This window comes from Rhodamnia argentea, chromosome 5, assembly GCF_020921035.1.
Source record: "Rhodamnia argentea isolate NSW1041297 chromosome 5, ASM2092103v1, whole genome shotgun sequence".
Classification (NCBI taxonomy): domain Eukaryota; kingdom Viridiplantae; phylum Streptophyta; class Magnoliopsida; order Myrtales; family Myrtaceae; genus Rhodamnia; species Rhodamnia argentea.
The window spans coordinates 121,285-144,515 of record NC_063154.1 but is presented as its reverse complement, the minus strand read 5'-3'; the positions used below and the strand labels follow the sequence as shown (position 1 = coordinate 144,515).

Here is a 23,231-nt window from a genome sequence, read left to right as displayed (position 1 = left end):
AGCTGAAAACTAAAAATTCACACGTGCTACAAGTCTAAAATTGAAAGAATATTGGGGTCCTGAAGCAAAAAAGTAGTTTCGGCACAACAAAGATATAAAACAGATTGCAAGGACACCGTCTCTTCCCTTACCATTTCAGATCAGATCCCGTTTTCCGGCCGTGGTCTTCTCGCGATCGACCATCGGATGAATTCGACCTAACGCCCAACCAACTGTCGAACTTCCAATCTCATCATCTTCGGGAGTTTGAGGTGATGCTTGATGCTTCATGGCGGATAACCTCGCTTGTTTGCATCTGCCAAGTGCTGATTTTTTTTTTCGTTTCTCGATTGCTGGTTTTCGTTTTTCGATTCTTTCGGTAGCAGTTTCCTTGTCATTATGTATACTTCGAATTGGTCTTTTGGATCGAACTTAATCGTGTGAATGAAATTAAGAAACGAGGAGAACGCCTTCGATGCATACTTCGTGAAAGAACTCGTGCATTCTTGCTGCTAGGTTATCTGTTCTGAATATGTTCTGCTAGGTTATTGTGATTGCAAATAGAAAGAGCTTTTTTCAGTTTTCTGTTTAAATTATTGAGAAGCATCTGTTCGGCTCAGGGACTTTATCTAAGCAAGTTGGAATTCTGCCCATGGACAATCCCAATCTTTTTGTGAATGATGGTTCATTCCTGCTGAGGTTCAAACAGCTTCAACAAGAGAAGGAGAATGAAGGGAAGAAGGAAATGGGTGCATTGCTGGAAAGCTCTAAACCAGTTAAAGTTGTATCAACAACTAAGGCCCCCAGCACTACTGGTGGTAAAACTCACGTAGACATTAAAACTAATGATATAAACAAGCCCCTTCAGGCTGCTTCGAGTGGAAAACTTGCATTCAGTTTGAAACAGAAGTCAAAGCTGGTAGCACGTCCGGCTAAGTTAGGCGGAGATGAGGAGGAAGAAGAAACAAATTTTAGGATTGATATCGGCAGTACGCCAATGAAACGTCAGAGATTAGGTCAATCAGATATCTCCGAGCATTCATCAAGGCAATTTGATATCGGTAATGATACTTGTCGGCATATGGGTTGTCTGCTGCATCTATCACCTCTTTTTTCTGGAACTGGCCCAGCTTAGGGTCCTTTTTATTTTTGTTTATTTACTTATTTTTTTGGGCTTGGGGGTTGGTTGCCTATTTGATTCAAGGGACAGGGAGTTAAATTATTGCCACCAGCCTCTCCCACTCCAATCCTATATCCATATCCTTCTAGATATAATTGTTGAATTGCACAATAATTATACGTCTAGATGAATGTGTTGCGTACAGTTGAAGTATTGGTTTACTGTCCTTTATGCTGATACTTCTATCTGATTCCTTCATCTACTTTACTTCTCTGAAAATTCAGAGATTACAGAAACATAGATTTACCGGGTTAAAGATTTTGGAGATGGCTCGCACTTAGTGCCTTGAAATTTTGATTGCTGGAGTCATCTGGGTCCTGATGTTTGAGACAGATACCTTGCATTATATTGATATCAACTTTATCCGCATCATTTTATTTATGATGTCATTGCATGGTTTCGATTTACTTCCTCTTTCAAGTACGGTCTTTGAGGAAATATATTTCTACTCTTAAGCTGGTCGTTGACAAGGAAAAAAAAGAATTCTTGAATGTTTCTTGTCTCGTGAATGCAGCTTTTTGCTTAAGTACCTATGAGCTTGGGTGGCAAATGATGTTCAATGGAACTTGTGTCAAGCCGCTGCAAGAGTACTTTGCATTCCCTTGTGCATGCTCTCGCTATTAATCAGTTTTATAAGTGATATGCAGCACCCCCTTCTCCAAGTGATCCTACAGTAAAGAATGTCGCGGATAGACTAGCAAATTTTGTGGCCAAACATGGAAGGCAACTTGAGCACGTTACTCGTCAAAAGAACCCTGGAGATACGCCTTTCAAGTATGTTTTATGCACCTACACGCAAACATTGTCTTTCTCGTGTGGTTTCCTGTTTATGATCGTTTGTATTTTCACCTTACATTTATTCTTATCCTGATTGATGCTGGCATTTTGATCTTACTTGCATGGGTGCCCTGTTATTCTGTCACTAACTTAGATCGACCTGATGTTCTTTCTGTTGCACAGATTTTTATATGATGAGGCCTGTGCAGACTACCGGTATTATGAATACAGGCTTTCTGAGGAGGAGAAAGCCCTACAACAGTCTGGGGACTCCCAAAAATCCCAAAGTGGTTGGTGATTGAACTATATCTTTGGCTGGGTAGTGGACTAGAATAGTGACTCTGGGTGTGAGTACTGATGTCAAAGAGAATAATACCTTCATCTGTCCGTGAGCTAAAGTTTGCTTATTCCTGGAGATCAATCTATTAGTTTATTAAACAAACTGAGGTCACTGCAATACCAAATCATGTATTCAACTAGGAGAGCAGCGAGTTTTAGAGTTGAGGCAAGAACAGAAATTTGCACGATATATGGAAAGCACGCATATAAAATAGTTGCAAATTACACATCCTATATAGGAGCCTGCGGCAAATTTGTTGTATGGCCAATGTGATCTAATTATCTAGCTGTAACCTTTTAGCACTTTCAGTGTGGAAGTAACAACTTTCATTCAAACTTGTAGTAAGCTTACAGTGATCAGCTATTTTATTTTCTTGTGGATCAATATTTTCTATGCCATATGGCTAAAAGATTTTTCTTCCAATGGGTCGTTTATCACAAGATGACATATCTTGTATAAATATAGAAATTCGGATGCTTTTCACATTGTGCATGTTTATGTGTGATTTCTGTGCTAGACTTGGAATATTTACTCTTTTGGGTCCAGGGACAGATGCGAAGTATAAGTCTAAGGGTCTACGAGTTGTTCTTGCTTTAGGGCGTGTTTGAATATAATTTTACTTTTTGCTTTTTCCTTAGTCAAAATATCGCAACACACGCACTTTGACTTTTATTTTTGGTTGTAAGCACTTGAAACTTTTGCAATAGACCAATGTTGATACGTAGATTAACATATGTTCTTTTCATAATCTTTGTAAATTAAGATATTATTTGAAGTTATGGTGGGAAAGCAAAATAAGTACTTTTTACTTAAAACTTAATTCTGAACAAACAAGACCTTGCACTTAATAGTTGATGTTGAGCTCTCTATTTCTCCATCTGCATCCCAGGATCCCCTCGAAAGTCTATGTTGTTTTCTTATGTGGCTCCTTTAATTTCTTATTGGACACAGGTGGTTCTAGCATTCCAGCGTCTAGGTCTGCTCCTGCTTCTGAAAGGTCACATAAGCATGCCTCAAATTATCAGATCCCAACCTCTGCTTTGTATGAAGAGGTGGATGACCCAAGAGCGTCTGTCGATTCAGCATCAGCCGAGAAAAGTGGTAGTTATATTTAGTTCTATTCTAGCTGGGAAGATGTTGGTCCTTTCAAGCATATAAGTATGCAGTGCCACTTTGGAAATGTGTCTTAGAACTTTGATTAAGACTGAAACAAAATTGATTTTGGTTTATTGTTGAAAAATACTCTCTGTTTTGTTTTTTGAGGTGTTACCGTTACCGGGTTATATTTTGTGTTATTACCATGCTTCTCCTTATTGCAGAAATAGAAGGTGAAATCGTGCAAAATATAGTTTATCTTGTTTGGTTTGTCATGTTGTCATTGAGGAAGTGTAAGCCTTGCATTGATGAAATTTTTTCTGCTTCTTTTCAAGCTTTATAGAGTCATCCACCTGTGGTAATTGCTTATGCCGGTTTGTTCTCTTACTTTGCTTAGCCAGACGGTCATTTATGATAATTGGATCCTTGCCTGTGTGTGGCAGGTGCAGATCCCATCGCAATGATGGAATTTTACATGAAAAAGGCTGCTCAAGAGGAAAGGAGGAGGAAACCTAAACAGTCAAAAGATGAAATGCCTCCACCTGCTTCCCTCCAAGGTTGGTATTGTCTCTTATAAACTTCTGTTTTCTAACTCTGGGTAATTTTCTTTCAAGTTTATGTTCTGCGCGGTATTATTAATCTTCAGCTCATGTTACGTTTTCCATTATAGGTCCTGGAAAAAGGGGTCATCACATGGGTGATTACATTCCTCTAGAAGAGCTCGAAAAGTTTCTGTCAAGCTGTGATGATGTGGCTGCACAGAAAGCAACTAGAGAGGCTGCTGAGAAGGCTAAAATTCAGGCCGACAATGTTGGCCACAAACTTCTGTCTAAGATGGGATGGAAAGAAGGTTCTCTCTCTCTCTCTCTCTCTCTCTCTCTCTCTCTCTCTCTCTATGAGTGTCAGAGTTATTTTTAATGCCATAGACTTTTTCTGAAATCATTCAGCATATCTGGTTGGAGGCTCGCTGTAGCTCATGGCAAGTCTACTTACTGTAGACGTAGTTTTACTGATGTATCCTTTTGTGGTTTTGCTAAACAGTCAGCTTTTTGTTTACCGTGGTTTCAATAATTTGTTGGTCAGTCGTAAATTCTGGCGCTGAACTCACATTTTGAATGTCGATAGGTTTGAGTCTACTGAATGCCTTTCTGAATCATGTGGTCAATAGGTTGCTCAGTTATATCTAAAACCCTATCTCCTATGGAGGATTCACTCTGATTGTAAGCTATGGCTTGTAAAACAGGGGAGGGTCTGGGGAGCTCCAGAAGTGGGATTTCCAACCCAATTATGGCAGGTGATGTGAAGACAAACAACTTGGGGGTTGGTGCACATCAACCGGGAGAGGTGACGCCGGATGATGATATATATGAGCAGTATAAGAAGCGGATGATGCTTGGATATCGATACAGGCCAAACCCTCTGGTGATTTTCCTTGTAACCTTTTCACTTATTTGTTTAAGGTCACATTCAGGTGCCCTAGTAAGTCTTGTGGATATGTTCGGTGTGGAAATTGACTTCACTGTTTATTCTCTATTTCACAGAACAATCCTCGAAAAGCATACTATTGAAGAACTTTGGGATGCAAGGTGTCTCTCTGCTGCAGGAAAGGGATGGAAAAGTAATTTTCTGGTAGTTGTATGAAGATGGCGAGTTTGGGCTGTGTATGTGATTTGGCTGGACAAATTTTTTTCATGTTGAAGAACCTCCTACATGTTAAATTGCCTATCACCCAAGATCATGTTATATAGCGAATGCAATCATTTCTCTCGTCGGAAAGGCCAGTAGTTGAGATAGTTCTGATTAAGTATTGCTACGTTACTGCCATATACGAGGCAAAACCCTGAAGCTCCATATGGTCGAAACATGTCAGATTGACATCTCGTTTTCTAACAGACTCATGACACACGGTTAAATTTAGTTTTATCGCTGGGAAGCGAATTTGTGGAGACCCTGGTTTTCGTTGCTTCCTTACAATATATGTTCTACTTTCTGATGAAATTGGGGGAATTATACTTACTAGCTATTGATTCGTTAAAACTTACTTCATCTCAAAAAATTACTGAGTATGAACGTTGGTAGTTACGGGTGTATGTTTTCACATATATACTCATGGGTTGCATGAGTGAAGTTACCTTCAAAATGAGAAATTACTATCTACATGTGGAACTCAGAAGTTACTGATACGTTCAAGCTTTATGTTTCTAGTACAGGTAGATACAATTAATGTGGAGAAATATCTAAATATGGAGAATTAGTATTCAAGGCCACGGGAGAACAGAATTCCCTCAAAGCTGATTTGAGCTCGAGGGAAATTGGAAAATCAGGAACCTTCAAACTTCAAGTTCAATCCATGAAGGAGGGTTGACTTCTGTCCTGGCCTCGCCTGGGATGACAGTGATGTTGCCGCATTTCATGAAACCCTTGTGGCCCTTCGACTTTGGTCCAATACCGTTTATCGATTGATGGTATTGTTTTCCATGGTGCCCCCCTGTTTACAGGAAGGGGTTTCCGAGCGAGGGCATCCAAGTTTGACTCGTGAGGTAAGTCTGAAAGCGATGATGCAATTTGGATTAGGAAAAGATGGTCAAGTTTGAATAGCAGCGCCGTGAGTTTGTCTGAAGGGGAAGCTTGGCGTAGACCCACCAAGCACATGCAAAAATTAATCCGGTCACCACTTAATGAACTCAGGGCTCGGCCTTTGTTTCGATAAACCGATTAGTGAAACCAGGGTAGTTTTCACGATGTGTCTGTTTATCAGGATGCGTTTTGCTGGAATATTTTTATGTGCAAAACCTGTGTATGACAATTCTAAATAAATGCCTGCCACACCGGCGGTTGTAGTATTTATGAGCAAGTGTAAGCCCTGATGGTCAACAGGACGACTATTTGGAAGAGGGAGAAGCTCAAGAGTTGACTTTGGAGTTGCGCCATAATTACTGGACAAGCAAGTCTAGGGGATGGAATTAGACAAACCGATTACATACAGAAGCGCCAATGCCATTAGTGAACTTTCGTGGCGTTATTAGGAAGTAGGGAAGTCGACTTTTGTGAGTCAATCTCAATGCTGCTTCCGGTTTTGCTGGGTCTAGAAATCAGATCACACTAATTTGCTTCTCTTTATTATCTTTTCTCCCTTCTTCTGCTCTTTTTTCGCCCTCATTCTTCAGGCTTGCAGACTGCCAAAGTTGACATTTTCCTTTTGGAGCGTTGGATCCACAAAGTTAGTTGTGCATTCAAGTCTTAATGTGTGGAAAGACCGAAGAAAATGGTGCCCAGACAGTTTCTAGACGAAGGAATTCCTATTCAAAGGCTGTGAGGACAATGGAAGTCAGAAGGATCTGCAAAACGTTGGAGTTGACGTCAAGAAAAGATGGACCCTCCGATGAGGAGGGCATGTAGGAGTCAACGCTTATCGAGTTGACCCACTCATTAATGGGACGCAATGAGGCCAGTTAAGAGGAGTAGGTTGCCAGCCACCTTCAGGAATGGACCTTTCTAGGCTTCAAACTAGAAAACACGTCTTACTTACTGTAATTCCTACACAGATGAATTTTACCAGTCAAACTAGAAAATACATCTTTCATGGCTTAATTAAGCGGTAAGTTCAGTCAACCTGGGATCTTTTAATGTAGTAAATCAAGATTCCAACTTGATGGACAGCACCATGTGGCTCTTCCTCTGAACCAAAGATCACCACCACCAGCACCCATTCACCACGTCATCTCTGCATTCTTTTTTTCTCACCTCCCCCATTGGAGATTAGAGTCGCTTGACCCGTAAGCAAATCACAAGTCCCATCTGCTTTTGAGCACAGGCGACTTCCATTGCCCTTATCTTCGGCTCTCTCTGTCTGTCTTTATCGAGTTATTATATTGTTGTTAAGCCTGTCCCATGAAACCGAGGAACCATTTCGTAGCGTGGTTTTGTCTTGTTCTCAGGGTAATTTAGTCAATCTGTATTGTGACGTGTCATTGGATCGCATCACACTACCGTGGATAAGAATGGATGATTAAGTTGAGTGAAAATAAAAAGAAACTCATTGTACGGAGAAACAAATTTCATTTGCTGCTCCCGTTGCTTCTTCCATTTATATGTGACCCTCTCAGCTCTTCTTCTTTCCATTGTGTCTGAGACTTCGCTCTACTCCATACAGTTACCCAAAAACGACTCGTTGTGTATCGAGTTGGTTTGATTTGAGACTGTTTTCGACTCCCCCTGTTTTGAAGCCACTTGGAAGAAGCAGAACCAGAAGGCAGAAACCCAGAAAGATAATGAGTTGATTTTCATTGCTGGTACAGCTTCTGACTCGTCTTCTGTGCTTCATTTTCTACCGTTAGCACTAGATTTGTCTAAAGCGGCCAACTTGAGCGTTGAATTGTGAGTTGCGAGATTATGGGCGCGTGCATTTGATTTGGGTTCGTCATAAGTTATGTGATTTCTTTCATTTTTGTCATTAAAAAAATTTGCGAAGCCAATAGGTAAATTATTACACCTTGAAGAAAGGTTAACTCCTCTACGTTTGCTGACAGGAATAAAAAGTTCGAACTTTGATTTTAAACAAGCGGCAAGTTCTCCAGGAGATCGATCGTTACTCATAACTTGCAGCTAGGCAGAGCTGTTAAGGCATCTTCATAAATGCGATGAGTCTCTTGTTCAGTCCGAGAGCGGAATGTTTAGAGGGAGAGCTGAAAAAGGATCCAGAATTCATGGACTCGGTCATGCTTATGCATAACCCACCGCATTTGCAGCAGCTGAATTCCTCGTTAATGCGATATCAGTCTGCTCCAAGCTCTTTCTTCGACTGTTTGGTCAATGGCAATGGTTGTGACATCGGATGTGAGGATTCCAGCTATCTTCGTCCTTTGAACCCTGAAATGGATGCTGCCATAGTCAAACTCATGTTGATTGATAGTTTTGAATCTAATGATATGCAAGAGGATGACCAGAGATACGTAGAGCAAGAGTTGGAAGTTGTTTTCAGGAATACCATATCTCAGGCCATGGATGGTCCTACGCCAGTGCAACGCCATCTGGATCATGAAATTTCATCGAACTCCATTGGATTTGTGAGCTTCTTTGATGAAGCCTATTCCATGGTTTTGCAGAGTAATGCCCCTGCAGAATTGGGTAGCGGAAATCACTCCAATCTTCTCCGGCAGAGTAGCTCCCCAGCTGGTTTCCTTTCAGACGCTGCTGTTGAAATTGGTAATGTCATTTGCGATAAATCATGATTTCTGAAAGTTTTGTCCATCTACAAATTATTCTCGTCTAATCAGAATTTATTCCTTATAGGCTTTGATGCTAGAAGAGATTCTCAGGATCTTGAAACGCGTAAAGGAGATGGTTCTTTTTGTAGTAAATCCAAATCAAATGGTCAAACAGATTTGAGGTCGACATCAATTTCAGCCTCAAGGCATATGTCTCAGATTGCTGAAATGGAGAATGAGAACAAACTAGATTGTGTCAGAAAATCTTGGAAAAATACCACATTCAATGGCCTGAAGAGAGAGAGAGAGGAGGATGCAAACTTGTCTTACAGCATACACACTGTGGAGAATCAGGTATCAGGTGCACTTTTTTCAGATATTGCTCAATATGTTATGCTTTCTGAGTTGCTGATAGTCTGTTTGACCAGGACAACATGACCCAAAACAGGACGTATGGGTTGACGCGCCATTTGAGCTTGAGCAAGACGTCTACTGAAATGGATACTGTGGGAAATATTTTGCAATTTCAAGATTCCGTTCCATGTAAAATTCGTGCAAAACGAGGTTGTGCCACCCACCCAAGAAGCATAGCTGAGAGAGTAATTACCTAGAGCTATGTTAATTCCTTTGAATTCTCAAAGTAGCAATGTCACCAGAAGCTCGAGTTGCTTGTAGGATTGGCTATGGCTACCTAGATCCCAAAGTAGTCGTAGCCCAGTTGCAGATAACTTTGCCGAACCAAATGCTCATCTCTGCTCTTCCAAATCTAACTGGGTTTTATGATTTTCAGGTGAGAAGAGGGCGCATCAGTGAAAGAATGAGAAAATTGCAAGATCTTTTCCCAAACTTCGACAAGGTAGTTGAGACCAGTTCTGTGTATGTGAATGGCTTCAGAATGGTTGGAATCCGAGAGAACTAACAATTTTCTATTGGTTCTTCCTGGCAGCAAACGAGCACAGCAGATATGCTGGATATGGCAGTTGTGTACATTAAGGACCTTCAGGAACAGGTCAAGGTACTGATTAAAAGACACCATTCATTCTGAAAACACTTGAAGCATGAAATTCCAACCAACTATTACCTTCCGTTCCAAACTTTTCCTTTCTTGTGCAGCTGCTCAATGACAGTAAGGCGAAGTGCATGTGTTCAAGTAAATAATACTAAGAACGCTCTTCTGGTACTTTTCTGCTCTCTGCTCCTACAAATTACCAAATGGGAAACCTATTCCTCTCGGCTCCACATTCCCCAAATTCACTTTGTGAAAGTGGCAGACTTGATCAATTTGCGTATTAACATGAATCTACTAGAGCTGAAGTTCCTCCAATTGAAGAGGCATGTTTCAAAGATTGTGCTAGACGTGGGAGCAGGCAGGAAGACAAGGTTGGCTAGGTGAACTACAGTTGAAAGTTTTCAAAATGTACGCTTTTCTCGAGAGCGCTTTGCCTTGTATCATAATTGACAACGGATGGAAAGTGATTGCTTTCACAAGAAAAGTTGTATGGCGCAATGAAATTTAGGAGTTATTCCATTAAAATCAGTTGGTAGGAGTGACAATGCTCACTGTCTAACAACTTCAGTTCTTATCTCACTGCGATACGATGACCTCCCACATTTATCATCTAGCAGCGTATAAGCCATGCCAGTTAGCTTTTGAATACAATAAGCACAAGTACTCGACTTTCAATGTCGTAATTGATCTTAAGGTGCGATAGAACAAGCAAGAGACCCCCAACATCGAATCGCACATGGGTTTCTAAGGAGCCATGGACTGTTTAACTTGAGTTTGATCATCCTGACTTGCCTCGATTCGAAGGAGAAGTCGTCAGGGAAAAGATGAGCAAACGCTTGGCTAGACCATTTGGGGTTGTCGTTGGGACATGGAATAAGCTGTCAATACACTGATGAGGGAGAAAGTACACAATAGGAGCATGACACAATACTATGAAGACGTTTTTTAGAGGCTGCTTCATTCGACAAGTTTCAATATTTTGAGAAACTTGTTGGTCAGTACTCCTACAAATGAGCTGAGGTATGACACTTGGTGTTGTTGGGTATGTAATATACGTGCTTGTAGATCTTGAAGGGTCGATCGCAATTCCTGCCATTCAATCTTGAAAGGAAGAGGAAGGAAAAGCAAAAGGTCTTTCTTGATTGAAGCAGTCAACCAAAACCAGAGAGAGAAGAGGAGAGAGGACAGAGGAGTACGTTTAAAGAAGAAAAAGCCCGCACAAAGGGCCGTTCGTTGCCTCCCACTCTCTCTCTCTCTCTCTCTCCTCTCTCTCTCTGTGCCATGTCCGAAGCAGAGACTCGTCCGACTCTCGACTCCCACTTTCAACGAACGATTCGCAGTCGCCATACATAGCTTCACCCTCGAATTCTTGTTTCCTCGTCGTCTTCCTTTGTTTTGTGCGCTTCGGTTTCGGACGACTTGACTTCTCATTAGGGTTTTCATTCATCGGCCATTTCCTCATTGTACCCATCGCTAATATGTCTAATCTGCACTCCAACTTCAATCAGAACATAGATTACGTTTTCAAGGTCGTCCTGATCGGCGACTCCGCCGTCGGCAAATCCCAGCTTTTAGCTCGGTTTGCCCGGAACGAGTTCAGTTTGGATTCCAAAGCGACTATAGGAGTCGAGTTCCAGACCAAGACGCTCTTGATCGATCACAAGACCATCAAAGCTCAGATTTGGGATACCGCCGGTCAAGAGAGGTATGTTGAGCTGCCCTACGCGAACTAAATCACTAAAGCTCTGAAATCACTATGCTTCTCTGCAGTTGTCGAATTCCCCTGATGCATCTGGCTTTTGTCGTATTTAAGTGTTGTGTGTTTTGGTGCTTAAAGTTCCAATCAAGTAGAATGTACTTGCGAGATTCTGACTCGACTGGAAGGATGGAACTGTGATCCAATGATCATGTAAGCAAGGCATGACATGAAACTGGTTCTATTAAGTTGGTCTGATCTTATTTGAGTGGGAAAGGTTCAAGGCATGTTTGTTCTGAAAATGGTTTTCTGTCATTGAATCAAGCAGCTGAGGGTTTTTGTAGAATCAAAGTTCCTGCAGTGTCACGACACAGCATGGAGTCAAGTAGTCAGTGCAGCAAAATTCAGTGACCTTATCATTGTTCGCCACAGAGAAAAATATATGTCTCACTAGCTGTTCAGGAGGATCCAGTTCCAAAATCAATCTGGCATTCTCTTGAACTGACAGATTTAGATGAGATTTCTCGCCTAATGATGCTGGTGGAAAGCAACCAAGACACATGTTGGCTGCAACATGGATACTTATTGAGTGTATCTTTGGAGTTTGGCGATTTAATTGTCCTAACTTTCGAAAATTGTAGAGTGGTACGGTTGAGTACCTACCTGATCTTCGTATGTGACTGTCAAAAGAGGAAGATGTTTGTTTAAGCATCCATGTATGATTTTCATTTACCCCTGCCAAATTTCTGCTCTTTATTTCCATATTCACATGTCTGTGACCACTCTTTTAGGTACCGGGCTGTCACTAGTGCGTATTATAGAGGTGCGGTCGGAGCAATGTTGGTTTATGACATCACCAAACGTCAGTCGTTTGATCATGTAGCCAGATGGTTAGAGGAATTGCGTGGACATGCAGACAAAAATATTGTTGTTATGCTTGTTGGCAACAAATCAGACCTGGGAACTCTTCGAGCTGTACCCACTGAGGATGCCAAAGAGTTTGCGCAGAGAGAAAACCTTTTCTTCATGGAGACATCTGCCCTTGAGGCCACAAATGTCGAAACTGCATTCCTCACAGTCTTGACAGAGATTTATCGAATTATCAGCAAGAAAGCCCTGGTTGCAAACGAAGAGTCCGAGTCTGGAGGGAGCTCACTTTTGCAGGGTACGAAGATAGTTGTTCCTGGGCAGGAGCCAGAGCCTCAAGGAAAGACTTACGGTTGTTGCTCGTCTTCGTAAGAGCATGTGCCCTCGACCTCATGCCCCTGAAGATTGGTAGTGTTTTGTCACATAGATCTTTTATACCTGTATGACGTATATAAATTTCCACATAAATTTGAGAACGGATATCATTCTTGCAAGTGTTTTGCAAGCAGAAAGAAATTTCTTTCCATTTTCCTGTTAGGTGGACCTTTTGATGGTCGTTGGGGTGTGCCTGTTTTGAAGAGGTTAATTCTTAGCGAAGATATTGAGAAAAAAAAGGTTTTTGTTGTAGTTTGTGGAAAATAGCAGAATGGTTTGTGTCTCCACACCCATCTGCATTGCGTGTTGGATTGTGGCTTTAAACAGACTACAATTGACAATCCCCTACGTAGGGTATGAGCATGAGGGGAGTATGGGAGCGTTTGGCTCCTGCGTCCATTTCTTAATCCAGCACATGCATCTGTTCCAATTCAAGGACAAAGTACGATCTATATGCCTCTTTTCTGTGCTACAAATTGATGGTTCAAGCAGCTAGCAAGCAAAATCTATAAGCCTCTTTTCTGTGCTACAATTGAGGGATTGGATGCTGGATTGATCGAGAATCGATGAGATAATGAAGATGTTTTGAGCTTGTCGATGGTGAGTTCCAGCTGGTGGCAAGCGTACAGAATAGGAGGGGCCCTTGAATATGTAGGTGGACTTTGAACTGGACGATTTCATAGATTAATGTGCATCTGTCGTCCCGTCGCCAGTGGAGTTTTACTTCAAGTAGATTGACAATATGAGAATAGGACCAGACCCTCCGGAAAAAAAAGGTTGGCCAGTTTTACGTCTTCAACTTTCTTCCTCAAGCAGTCAGTTGGTGCGCTTAAACTTGATGTGCATTGAGCTTAGAATTGGATAAGGTTCAAATTCAATATGCGAGATCTTAAATAACACCAAAGCGGAGCGGGAGTCTTCCAAGCAGAGCCGCACAGCCCCAGCCAGTCAGGGACAAGTATTCTTACCTCGTAGTATATCCGTCATTCCTATGGTGTGTTATGACCGGCATAGTGGATTTGCATATTCGTATCATTAATCTGAAAGGATGCACGGTATGCTGCAATTTGAATGATAAAACCTTTATTAACGTCTTTTGCAAACTTTGGTTAAGGCCGAAAAGCCAAGAACCATTCTCACTTTATTTACATGATCTTCGGCTGTTTCAGAATTTGTCTGAAACGAAAACGTTTACTCCATGGCATATCCTCAAAATTTGAATCTAAGGTCCATTCGTTTTGCCAAAAAATAACTTAAAAAAAAATATTTTTTTTTTTCATTTTTTCAAGAAAAAGAAACTAATCGGTGGAAACATTTTTCATCAATGAAAAAAACACATTTACAAGTGAAGAAAATGATTTCCTCCCCCGTCACCCCTCCCTCCATTCTTCTACCTTCCTTTTATTTTTTAATTATTTAAAAAAATTTCAAATTTTTAAATAATTTTTCATAACTTTTTCCCCAAGTCTTTTTAATTAATTTTTACATTTTTTTTTCATTTTTTTCCCTTCTTCATATGCCAAGCGCCAGCCACGGCAATCACCGGCGAGCTCTAGCTCGCTTGTTACAGGTGGCCAACCAAAAAAGGGGAAAAGAAAAAAAAAATAATTAAAAAATAAAAGAGAAAAATAAAAATTCAATTTTTTAAATAAGAAAAATAATACTAATATATAAAATAAAAATTATTAAAAAGAGTGCACAAAGAAAATCAAATTCGACTTTCCATAACGAACGACATAAAATATTTTTCCGTTCACTTTAAGGTTTCAACCGAACAACGAAAAATATTGAAAACAACTTCCTAAAAAACATTTTCTAGAAACATCTCATTTTTGGCAAAACAAGCGGAGCCCGTCTGGTCAGCTGACATGAACTAATGGTAATAGCTTTTACAGGAAGGAGGACATATGATCTTCATGCCCTTGTAACAAAATGGAGTTCAATGTCCACCCAAAAGTACCTCAACTTGCATAGGCATAAATCCACATAACTCAGTGGCACCCTCGAGGAATTTTAGTCATTCAATGAACTTACATGTTCCTACTTATCAAACACAATAATCAGTTTATATATTTACACTAACATTACCTTCGATGTGAAGGGAGATTATTCAGCCTCAACTATTAAGTGCTGGTAATTTTGAGCAAAATACATTAGTTGACAATGTAATCAAAAGCAGAAAAATACTTCATCCTACAAAATTGCAGAGACCAACAACTCCTTTTCAATCTCCATTGCGGAGGCAGTCTTAAGTGAAAGGGAAGAGAGTAGAAATTTCTCCTAGCCAGACGCACCTGCTGCTGTACGTTTGTAACCTTCGCCTTGCTCTTCCTTTGCGAACTCTTCAATTAACTCCCTTTGTCTCTGGGTTAAATTCCTGCAACAAGTTGCATAATGCATGTCAACTTACTCGTATCTTCCCCTATCCAAAACTTCCAGAAGTACTACTAGATGAGTCATCAAACCACAAGCAAAACACAGCGAACATACGTTGGAATGCTGATGTTGAAATGCACATACTGGTCGCCGTATGAGAAAGAGCCCCGAGTTTTAATTCCTGTCAAAAATGCACAAAGATTAGAGTATCACGGGTAAGTGTAGTAAAGTTCTACATAGGACAAAAGAACAGATTTACTGTTTGCATGTTGCACCCCGGTCTGACACATGGAGGTTTATACTTTGGTATAATAAAATTACTATCTGCTTATTTGCAAACGTAGCAGAAAGCACAGATGATGTGAAAAGATTTTGCAGATATGGCAAAGGGAGAGGCTTCATTGGCACTACAAGTAGATTCAACATAGGAGAACATTACAGTTTCCGCATACTTTCTCCCGAATAAAAATTAGATTGTAAAGCTCCCAAATAATTAGCAATTACAAAAACATACATGTAAAAGCAAACCTATCAACGTGAAAAATACTTGTTTGTTGGAAATCAAGAAAATTCCTACCTTTTTTCTTCAAAACAACCTTCTGACCAGGCTGGGTACCAGGACGGACCTGCAAGTCAAATTCCAAAACTAGTTCAGCCATGATAATGTAACAGGACAACAATCAAGCCAACGCCTATCAGCAAAGTTCCACTGAAATTCAGACCGACCTTGAGGACTACATCTCCTGTCAGAGTAGGAACTTGGATGGTTCCTCCCAAAATTGCCTGCAGAGAACCAGTAGTCATCCATTAGCGTGAACAAGCATCAATAACACATGCAAGGACAGACCATTAGGTAGAAGAAAAAGGATCTCAAAATTATGGTTTTCTGGTTACTGCTAGTCTAATAAATCACGAGTCAGACAAAGAAAGAAGTTTAAGTTTTTCATTTTACCAATAATTCACAGTTCAAAGTATCCATTACTATAATGTCCACAATTGCTGTTAATATAGTAAAGCAGGTGCACCTGTGTGACTCCCAAAACAGTATCGACATGGATGTCGGCACCTTCTCGCCGGAAAACAGGATCTTCGCGGACCTGTAAGAAGTGCAATTGCAGGATAATTATGCAACTCCAGGAACCAGATGGTCTAGACCAGCAGATAACGTTTCAAAAGTAGCAGAACACAACACGCATTTAAGGAGTACCGCAAGTACCTTAATGGTCACGTAAAGATCTCCAGGTTGGTTTCCATCAGGATCCGCTCCACCACTTCTATTCACTTTCATGGTATCATCGTCATCTACCCCTGAAATAGCGGGGTATTGTCATGAGCCAACCATCTACATCAGCAGTACAGCTAACAGGTATATTAAGGGGTATCACATTAATAACAGCAAAAGGATCTGTTCTCTCCTCCTCCTCCCAACTCATTAATCTACACGAATGTGCAACAGAAGAGAAAATTCAACCTACATGAAATAACATCCACTGCATCCATCCTCCAGACATATAAAAAGTTTGCACTTACAAGTAAAGGCCAACATAATCTCAGGTCATGCAACATGCCCATACTCAACAGAAAGAGTTTCTGTTACACAGTGTCAACTAGTAATAATTATGATCAATAGAAAGCTTATTTAAGGATTACCCAGTAAAACACAAGGCAAGCAACTCCCAAAGGGAAGGGTACTCATCATGGCAAGTAAATGATGGGAGAGAGATATAAAGCATCTTAAAACAAACTCGTGAGATTCAACTCTCCATGTAATCATCATTTTCGATCCATGCCCAGTTTACAATTCTGACGACTGCAACAAACAGCAATAAAGAAGATAACAAAAAAACTTGTCTAGTCATTCAGAGTTCCCACACACAACACACTGCTTTCATTCATCAGCTCTAGGCACCCAAAAGAAATTCTACTCACTTCCAATTCAGCTTAAAACCCCAAGTGATATGTCCCTGTTACAAGAAGTTTTAGAAGAGGCTAGTTGTGAAGAAAAGAAGATCCAACAAATATAGGCAAAGAAGCTTCTATTATGTACCAGACATTAAACCTGGAATGGGTGGCCAGATCAATTGGTTAAACTGACAACCAGCTGATAGTCTGGTCCAGGTATTTGGGTGAACTAGTAATTGTCAGAACACAGACCAACAGGGGGTGGACCACCGATTCAACTCTGCCATGGTGAACCAGTCCATGTCTTCAAACTAAATCAACCCTATTTTGGGGTCTTCGCCTCCTGGGCATTGGTCAGGCAGTAGTTTCCAAACATGGAATGGATGGCCAGTTCGACAGATTGAACTGAGTAACAGCTGGTAGTCTTTGTCCCGTTATTTAGCTGAACCAGCTATCATCAAAACCCAGAACTGGGTTTGACTGAATCAACCACTGCACAAGTGACCCGGTCATCTTTTCCAAAACAGGACCAACCCTACTTTAGGGCCTTGGCCTATCGGTTATTGATTTGGTTTTCTAGTGTGCGCATTGGTTTAGATGACAATATCTCTACGCTTGACTCCACATGGGCTGGAATTGGGATTTCTTAAATTGTATGACCCATTGGCAACTTGCAACAAGATATATTGAAAAGCTGCTCCAAAGGGACTAGAACCTTGAACCCTAGTGTCAGATGTGCGCCACTCTATCACCCAGACAGACGTGCTCCATGTAAACATGAAAACACTACCACTGCTTCAACTGCCAACCCACAACCTGAATGGTTTTTGGCTGATCTAGATCTGAACATTAACATATCTGACAAGGGAAGCATAAAAACCATGCTCCTAGCAAATTAAGTCTATCCAGTAAAAAGTACCTGGCATGATATCCAATTTGACTGATTTTGATCCCATTACAACCCTTTGACCCTTGCATGTCTTGCAAAAGCTCTGATACAAGGTAACATGAATATTCAAATTAAGAAGCAAAATAAGCTAGTACAACTCAGGCACTAAAGATATGCAGAAGTTAATTCAAAAACAAAAAGAGAATATCAACACAATTGATTTGCAAATTTTACTTGCAAGTATTAGAAGAAAGTCTTAACACAACATATTTGGCAGAAAAAAGGACAACCATGTAGTCGTGGCCATACACCAAGGCAATGGAACATCCGTTTATCAATTTATATAACATATCCACAATTTTGTTCTTGTAAACTCCAAATGAACAAGAAAAGTAAAAAGCATTTTCCCCGGTAAGCAGCACGCCTAATGTTGTCACTATGACATACCAGAGTCTTTAGGTCTTTCCTGCCTTTTTTGGGGGCGCGCACACACACACACATACAAACACATACAAGGCCTCACAATTTGCAGTCTTTCCTCACTATTCTAGATCTTCCTCCATAACCAATTAAAAATTATTTTTCTTAGTAGAAAAGAGACACCAAGCAACCAAAGATATACATTCCTCTGGAGTTCAGATACCACATAAAAGAAATCATCAGTTAAAGCTATTCCGGCGCTTTCCTCTCTAATCAGTTAAGGAGTATTTGACTAATCAATAAGAGACAGACATCAAACAACCAAAGATCACTCTAAAGTTCATAATCCACATAAAGCAGTCATCGTTTACAGCTTATTTCAAGATCTACCTATCTCAAACACAACTCTGCATTATAAATCAGTCCTGTTCAGGACGACATTTAATATACACGATGCACATTCCCCAGTTCACCTCTTCTATGTGACCCTATGCTTCATACATGTAGTATAACTACGACACTTCCAATCTCTAAATGTTGCACCCTCAAGGGTATAAAAACAGGGAAAAGAAAGTGATGAAGCATACATAAACTGTTGTCTAGAAAGACCTATAAGGTCAAATTCTGGAAGTTGAGCTGGCAGGCGTGAAGCACAGCCACTCTGAAACGAATAACTGAACCTAGAACAAAATTGCCAGGGAAGCAAGAGGACTAGTCTAATATGTTTCTTAACGCAATAATTACATATAGAGAAGTCGGTGATTAAAATAAAAACAGCAAGCCACAATATTTAACACTGGCCAGTAGTCTTCCAATAGTTCCTCCACAACACCAGAGTATACTGTAAATATACAATTCATGCAACTAATTCAAACATACTTTCGAGCAAATTCTAGTAGCGCGAAGCAGCAGTTTGGCTATTTACGAAAAGATTTAGTATGTGTACATGAATAAGGAAGATTCACATACCGATACAGTTTTTCCAGATCCTCCGCACTGACTACAAGTTTGACGGATACTAAACATGCCCCTTTGCATGTATGTCTGCAATTAAGCAAAAGAATACATTAGCTGATCAGATTTTTTTGCTATCTAAATTAGACAATCATATTGTCATAAGAAAGCACCTCCCCTGCACCTCCACAGCGTTTACAATTTTCTGGTTTTGTCCCAGGAGGTACACCTGTTCCGCCTGCCAAAACACAGAAGGTAAAAGCAGGGATTAGTAATTTGTACACAGTATTTCTATTGGGGCCAAAAAAAAAAATGTCTAAGTAAGCGGATAAGAGCATCAGACAAATTGAGAGGAAACATGTACCACAGGCTTGACAATTTAAAGGGGCTTGAAATGTAATTGTTTTAGTGCATCCCTGGACAGCTTCCATGAAAGACAGCTCAACAGAAACCTATGGGCAAACATGTAATCGTAATTATATGCAAAGTTAAACTCTCACACATGAACACACATGATGAGCACCAGTAACAGATAAAACTTAACATACCTTCACATCCTGGCCACCAAATCTTTGCTTAAACATACTGAATATCTGCTCTCCATCCAGTGATCGCCAAAGATGTGCAAAAGAATTCATTAAATTCCAGGAAAGAAAAATATCTTGAAAAATAAATGTTAAAATGAAGGCAAAATGTCTACACAACAGAGAGAATTCGACAGTCCAGAGCAGAACCAGATCTCAAAAAAAAAAAAAAAAAAAGTTCAGCAACTGGAAGTATTTATAATCAATGTACAAGACAAAGAGTACACTAACCAAGTATCACCTAACAAAAAATAAAGTTCTTCTATACAATGAAGATGCATAAAGTAATTGGATACCCTTGAGGCAAAAGTGAGTGATAGCCAGGTGTAAGCTACTTAAACATGCCTTATCCAATTAATATTATAGGCTGAATCCCCCAGGTACATCATTTATGCAATTCGTCTTTGTACATGAAGTTAACTGACAATCATAATAACCTCCACCAGTTCCACTACGAGGCTGCTAATTTGTTGACAGCAAAATTGAATTCAGCAGTATATGTCCAAGCTAGAAGAATGGCAGCTCAGCACGCAAAAGAACAAGTAAGACATCTCTATCAGCTCTTGTAAAATTTCAGAAGAAAAAAAAAATGTAAATGCAGCCAACTAAGAAGAAGATTTATTACATCTTCATTGAAAATACTCTCGAATGGATTATTAAATCCACGAAATGCAGAATCAAAGTCTGGATTCCCTTGCTGTTCAAAAGCTTCATGGCCAACCTGAAAATTTATAACACACCATCATGCATACTCATTCTGTATAACAGATGCCACAAAGGAGATAAGGAAGAGAGCATAACTAGAAGCTAAAGTTGAAGATAAGCCTTGCACATGCAACGATCAACTAAGCAAGAATAAGCTCACAATAGTATGAGTTTTCCAATTAATATGGAATCTTTTCCTTGAAACTCCAATAAACGGGATCAAATAAAAAATTCAGCAGGAGGCAACCACGAGAATAAACAACTTTCATTTCAAAGGCATGTGGTCGGGACTCACGCATGCTATCTAGCGTATATCAAGAAAACAGGTAGATGATCAAACTTACAGTCACAGGAGACCTTCTGTAAGACGGTAATTCTTTGTTCATGCAGATGTTCACAAATATATGGTGCTATAATTGTAAAAGGAGATGCAACCAGCCATACTTAGAATTTGAGAAGCAAATCATTTCAGAGACAGTTTCAATCCTATCTGACTATAAAGAACTCCATCATAGAAGGTCAAGGGATCCAAAATGAGCAAGACACCTATTTAAGTAAAGCAACTTTTGTCTTCAGAAGGCCCACGAGCATGCATGAAAATGAACTAAAGGAGGTCAAATTCTATCACTCTAGGATGTCAGTCACATCTATGGTATTGAATGAAAATAATACTTACAACATTTTCTATCATTCTTAGATAAGCGTAAAAAAACCCATTACGATATTTTTCAGACATGACTATCACACTATTCCAATTAAAAGAAAGGGATGATGATGGAAGCAGCTTCCATTTCTCCAACTCCACAAGCGTGCTACAAATTTCGGCTTAAATCTCAATCAGATACTATTTTGTAACCACAGATGAAAGAGTAACCGAACGCAAGGACATGACAATGGGAGAGATGAAGATTAATGGCCACAAGTCAATACTTGGGTTCGAATTCTCTAACACAAGAGGAGCAAACAAGATATTATCGAGCAAACTTAAAAGCATTCCAATATCCAGCACCTGGTCATAGATCCGTCGCTTCTCTTCATCTTTTAAAACCTGCAAACAAGATAAATTTTATCATTCCCCTCGCAAGAATGAATATAATCCATTGTCAGCCAGTCGATAAATTTTAAAGACTTACCTCATAAGCTTTTGAAACTTCTTGAAATTTCTTTTCAGCCTCAGGGTCACTTTTGTTAGTATCTGGATGGAGCTTTTTTGCTAGCTGCCGAATAGTAAACAGGATACAATTACTTAATTGAAAAGTGGAGAAAACGGTAGAAAATATCAAAAGAAGAATCCATGAAAAAAATATACATTTGAAAAAAAAGACCGAACCATATCCCCAGAAAGACCAAAGAGGTGAAGAAATTGATATGAGAAGGTAGACAGAAAAGGACATGAAAATACCCCATAGTATGCTTTCTTGACTTCAGAAGGACTTGCATCCTTGTTTACACCAAGTATTTCATAATAATCCGGGGCATACCTAATTGCTGGTTCAGCAGACAAAAGGGAAAAAAAAACGATCTTAAACAGAGATAGATAACGGAGACAGAACCAAGCACATAGGATGGTGACACTATAAAGCAAAGAAGCTCAAGGAGGATTATAAGGATGACATTATAACGACTCTTGTTCATGAAAAATTAAAGTTTCATAACGTCACATCAATTCACGAATAAGATAGCAAGGTAATGAGGGAAAGACTCGGAAATGAGAATCAGCTACCGGTGCCATGAATTGATCTTGTAGAACCCCAATTGGGATTGGAAGCACCCAATAGAAGACAGCTCCTCAAATTGCCTGGATCACCAAAAACGCCAAAGAGATGACAAAGGGAAACAAAGGAGCGACTAAAATAGGGACAAGCCAAAATGTGGGAAGAAAAAGGTACCATTTTTAGAGGGAGACGTATGACCGCTAAAGATCCTATTGGCCACCCAAGATCGAGTTCCGAATCTCCTAGGATCACCTCGGAACACCGAATTGAATATCTGCAAACGGCAGGGACAAACAAGAGAATATGCACGCTGAATTCGAACAGGAAGGATAGAGCGCGCGGGAGTGGGAAGGAGAGAGCGTACGGAGGGAGGGAAGTCATTGAAGAGGGTTGAGGAGAGGGAACGGCGAGCGAACAAATGGACGAGCTTGGCACCATTAGAGCGAACCATTATTTGGGGAGCGTGCTGGAGTTTCCCGGGGACGCCGGAAGCTCGCAAGGAAGGAACTTTGGGTGGTGCCCAACACAACACAACAGGGAGCGCCTGATGCTAAAACCCCGCAAAAACCCTAAATTAACCCACGGGGGACTGGAAGGTTCTAGTCCTCCCGCCTCAAGCGCACGCACGGAGAGGGAGAGACAGAGAAATTGACGAATGGGTTTTATATGAGAGAGAGACGACTGGAGAGGGAGGGGCTTCTCTGGGTTCGCGGCGACAGAATTTTCAAGAAGCCCTTTGTTTTTTTTTTTTTTTTTTGGGGTTCGAAAGAGAAGCCCTTGTTTAGTATTTAGGGAAAAACCCTACTTTTTGGTAATAAACCTCGTACGCTTATTCCAATCAATTCTCTACCATGTTAATTTATTCAATTAAGTCCTTTTATTTGTACAAAACTAAGTTTGCTGACATATATCGATACAAATAATGCTGAAGAAGTGTGCTTTAATGTCCAGAAATCGTTTTTGCTTTAAATTGGCATTTACGATCCGGGCAATTTTGTGCATTTTCACTTTCATTCTAATGAGGGTGAGATTCATAAAATAATTAAAATATCATTCTTTCGAAGTCGAAAATTAGTGAAGAAAGGAAAGAAAAAAGAAGAAGAAAATCTTATGATTGTCCATCTTCATTCTTGAAAAGAAGAGTAGATTATTGAATGCATT

The 23,231-nt window shown here is 40.1% G+C and overlaps 4 protein-coding genes across 9 annotated transcripts; 3 read left to right on the top strand and 1 right to left on the bottom strand.

Annotated features, from left to right (window-relative positions):
* Positions 1-87: 87 nt before the first annotated feature.
* Positions 88-5,263, top strand: LOC115753052 (SURP and G-patch domain-containing protein 1-like protein). 2 transcript variants are annotated; one of them, XM_048279025.1, is made up of 9 exons: positions 88-251; positions 600-1,040; positions 1,807-1,933; positions 2,120-2,226; positions 3,228-3,377; positions 3,821-3,928; positions 4,042-4,221; positions 4,615-4,793; positions 4,913-5,263. In XM_048279025.1, exons 2-9 carry the CDS (start codon positions 632-634, stop codon positions 4,937-4,939), a joined length of 1,287 nt encoding a protein of 428 aa, XP_048134982.1. In that variant the 5' UTR covers positions 88-251; positions 600-631; the 3' UTR covers positions 4,940-5,263. The 2 variants fall into 2 exon arrangements, with proteins under 2 accessions (XP_048134982.1, XP_030547397.1); XM_030691537.2 differs by having other exon boundaries at positions 90-251; positions 3,815-3,928.
* On the top strand, positions 4,248-12,644 carry LOC115753043 (ras-related protein RABA4c). Of its 2 annotated transcripts, XM_048279029.1 has the most exons (3): positions 4,248-4,266; positions 10,852-11,292; positions 12,075-12,644. In XM_048279029.1, the coding sequence occupies exons 2-3, from the start codon at positions 11,066-11,068 to the stop codon at positions 12,520-12,522; spliced, it is 675 nt and encodes a 224-aa protein (XP_048134986.1). In that variant the 5' UTR covers positions 4,248-4,266; positions 10,852-11,065; the 3' UTR covers positions 12,523-12,644. The 2 variants fall into 2 exon arrangements, with proteins under 2 accessions (XP_048134986.1, XP_030547379.1); XM_030691519.2 differs by lacking the exon at positions 4,248-4,266 and having other exon boundaries at positions 10,746-11,292.
* LOC115753039 (transcription factor bHLH130-like) lies at positions 7,421-10,105 on the top strand. Of its 4 annotated transcripts, none has more exons than XM_048279028.1 (8): positions 7,421-7,663; positions 7,901-8,576; positions 8,664-8,932; positions 9,007-9,177; positions 9,369-9,434; positions 9,528-9,593; positions 9,692-9,766; positions 9,806-10,105. In XM_048279028.1, exons 2-7 carry the CDS (start codon positions 8,012-8,014, stop codon positions 9,734-9,736), a joined length of 1,182 nt encoding a protein of 393 aa, XP_048134985.1. In that variant the 5' UTR covers positions 7,421-7,663; positions 7,901-8,011; the 3' UTR covers positions 9,737-9,766; positions 9,806-10,105. The 4 variants fall into 4 exon arrangements, with proteins under 4 accessions (XP_048134985.1, XP_030547374.1, XP_048134983.1 ...); XM_030691514.2 differs by having other exon boundaries at positions 9,525-9,593; positions 9,692-9,755; positions 9,886-10,105; XM_048279026.1 differs by having other exon boundaries at positions 9,525-9,593.
* A 1,884-nt stretch (positions 12,645-14,528) lies between the features above and the next one.
* LOC115753036 (chaperone protein dnaJ GFA2, mitochondrial) lies at positions 14,529-22,789 on the bottom strand. Its single transcript, XM_030691510.2, has 18 exons — positions 22,435-22,789; positions 22,245-22,344; positions 22,079-22,153; positions 21,758-21,843; positions 21,489-21,572; positions 21,365-21,403; positions 20,276-20,371; positions 19,615-19,659; positions 19,431-19,518; positions 19,240-19,304; positions 19,082-19,156; positions 17,723-17,795; positions 16,118-16,209; positions 15,927-15,998; positions 15,628-15,684; positions 15,479-15,527; positions 15,016-15,082; positions 14,529-14,902 (listed from the first exon to the last, which is right to left on the bottom strand). The coding sequence occupies exons 1-18, from the start codon at positions 22,519-22,521 to the stop codon at positions 14,806-14,808; spliced, it is 1,347 nt and encodes a 448-aa protein (XP_030547370.1). The 5' UTR covers positions 22,522-22,789; the 3' UTR covers positions 14,529-14,805.
* Positions 22,790-23,231: the final 442 nt, after the last annotated feature.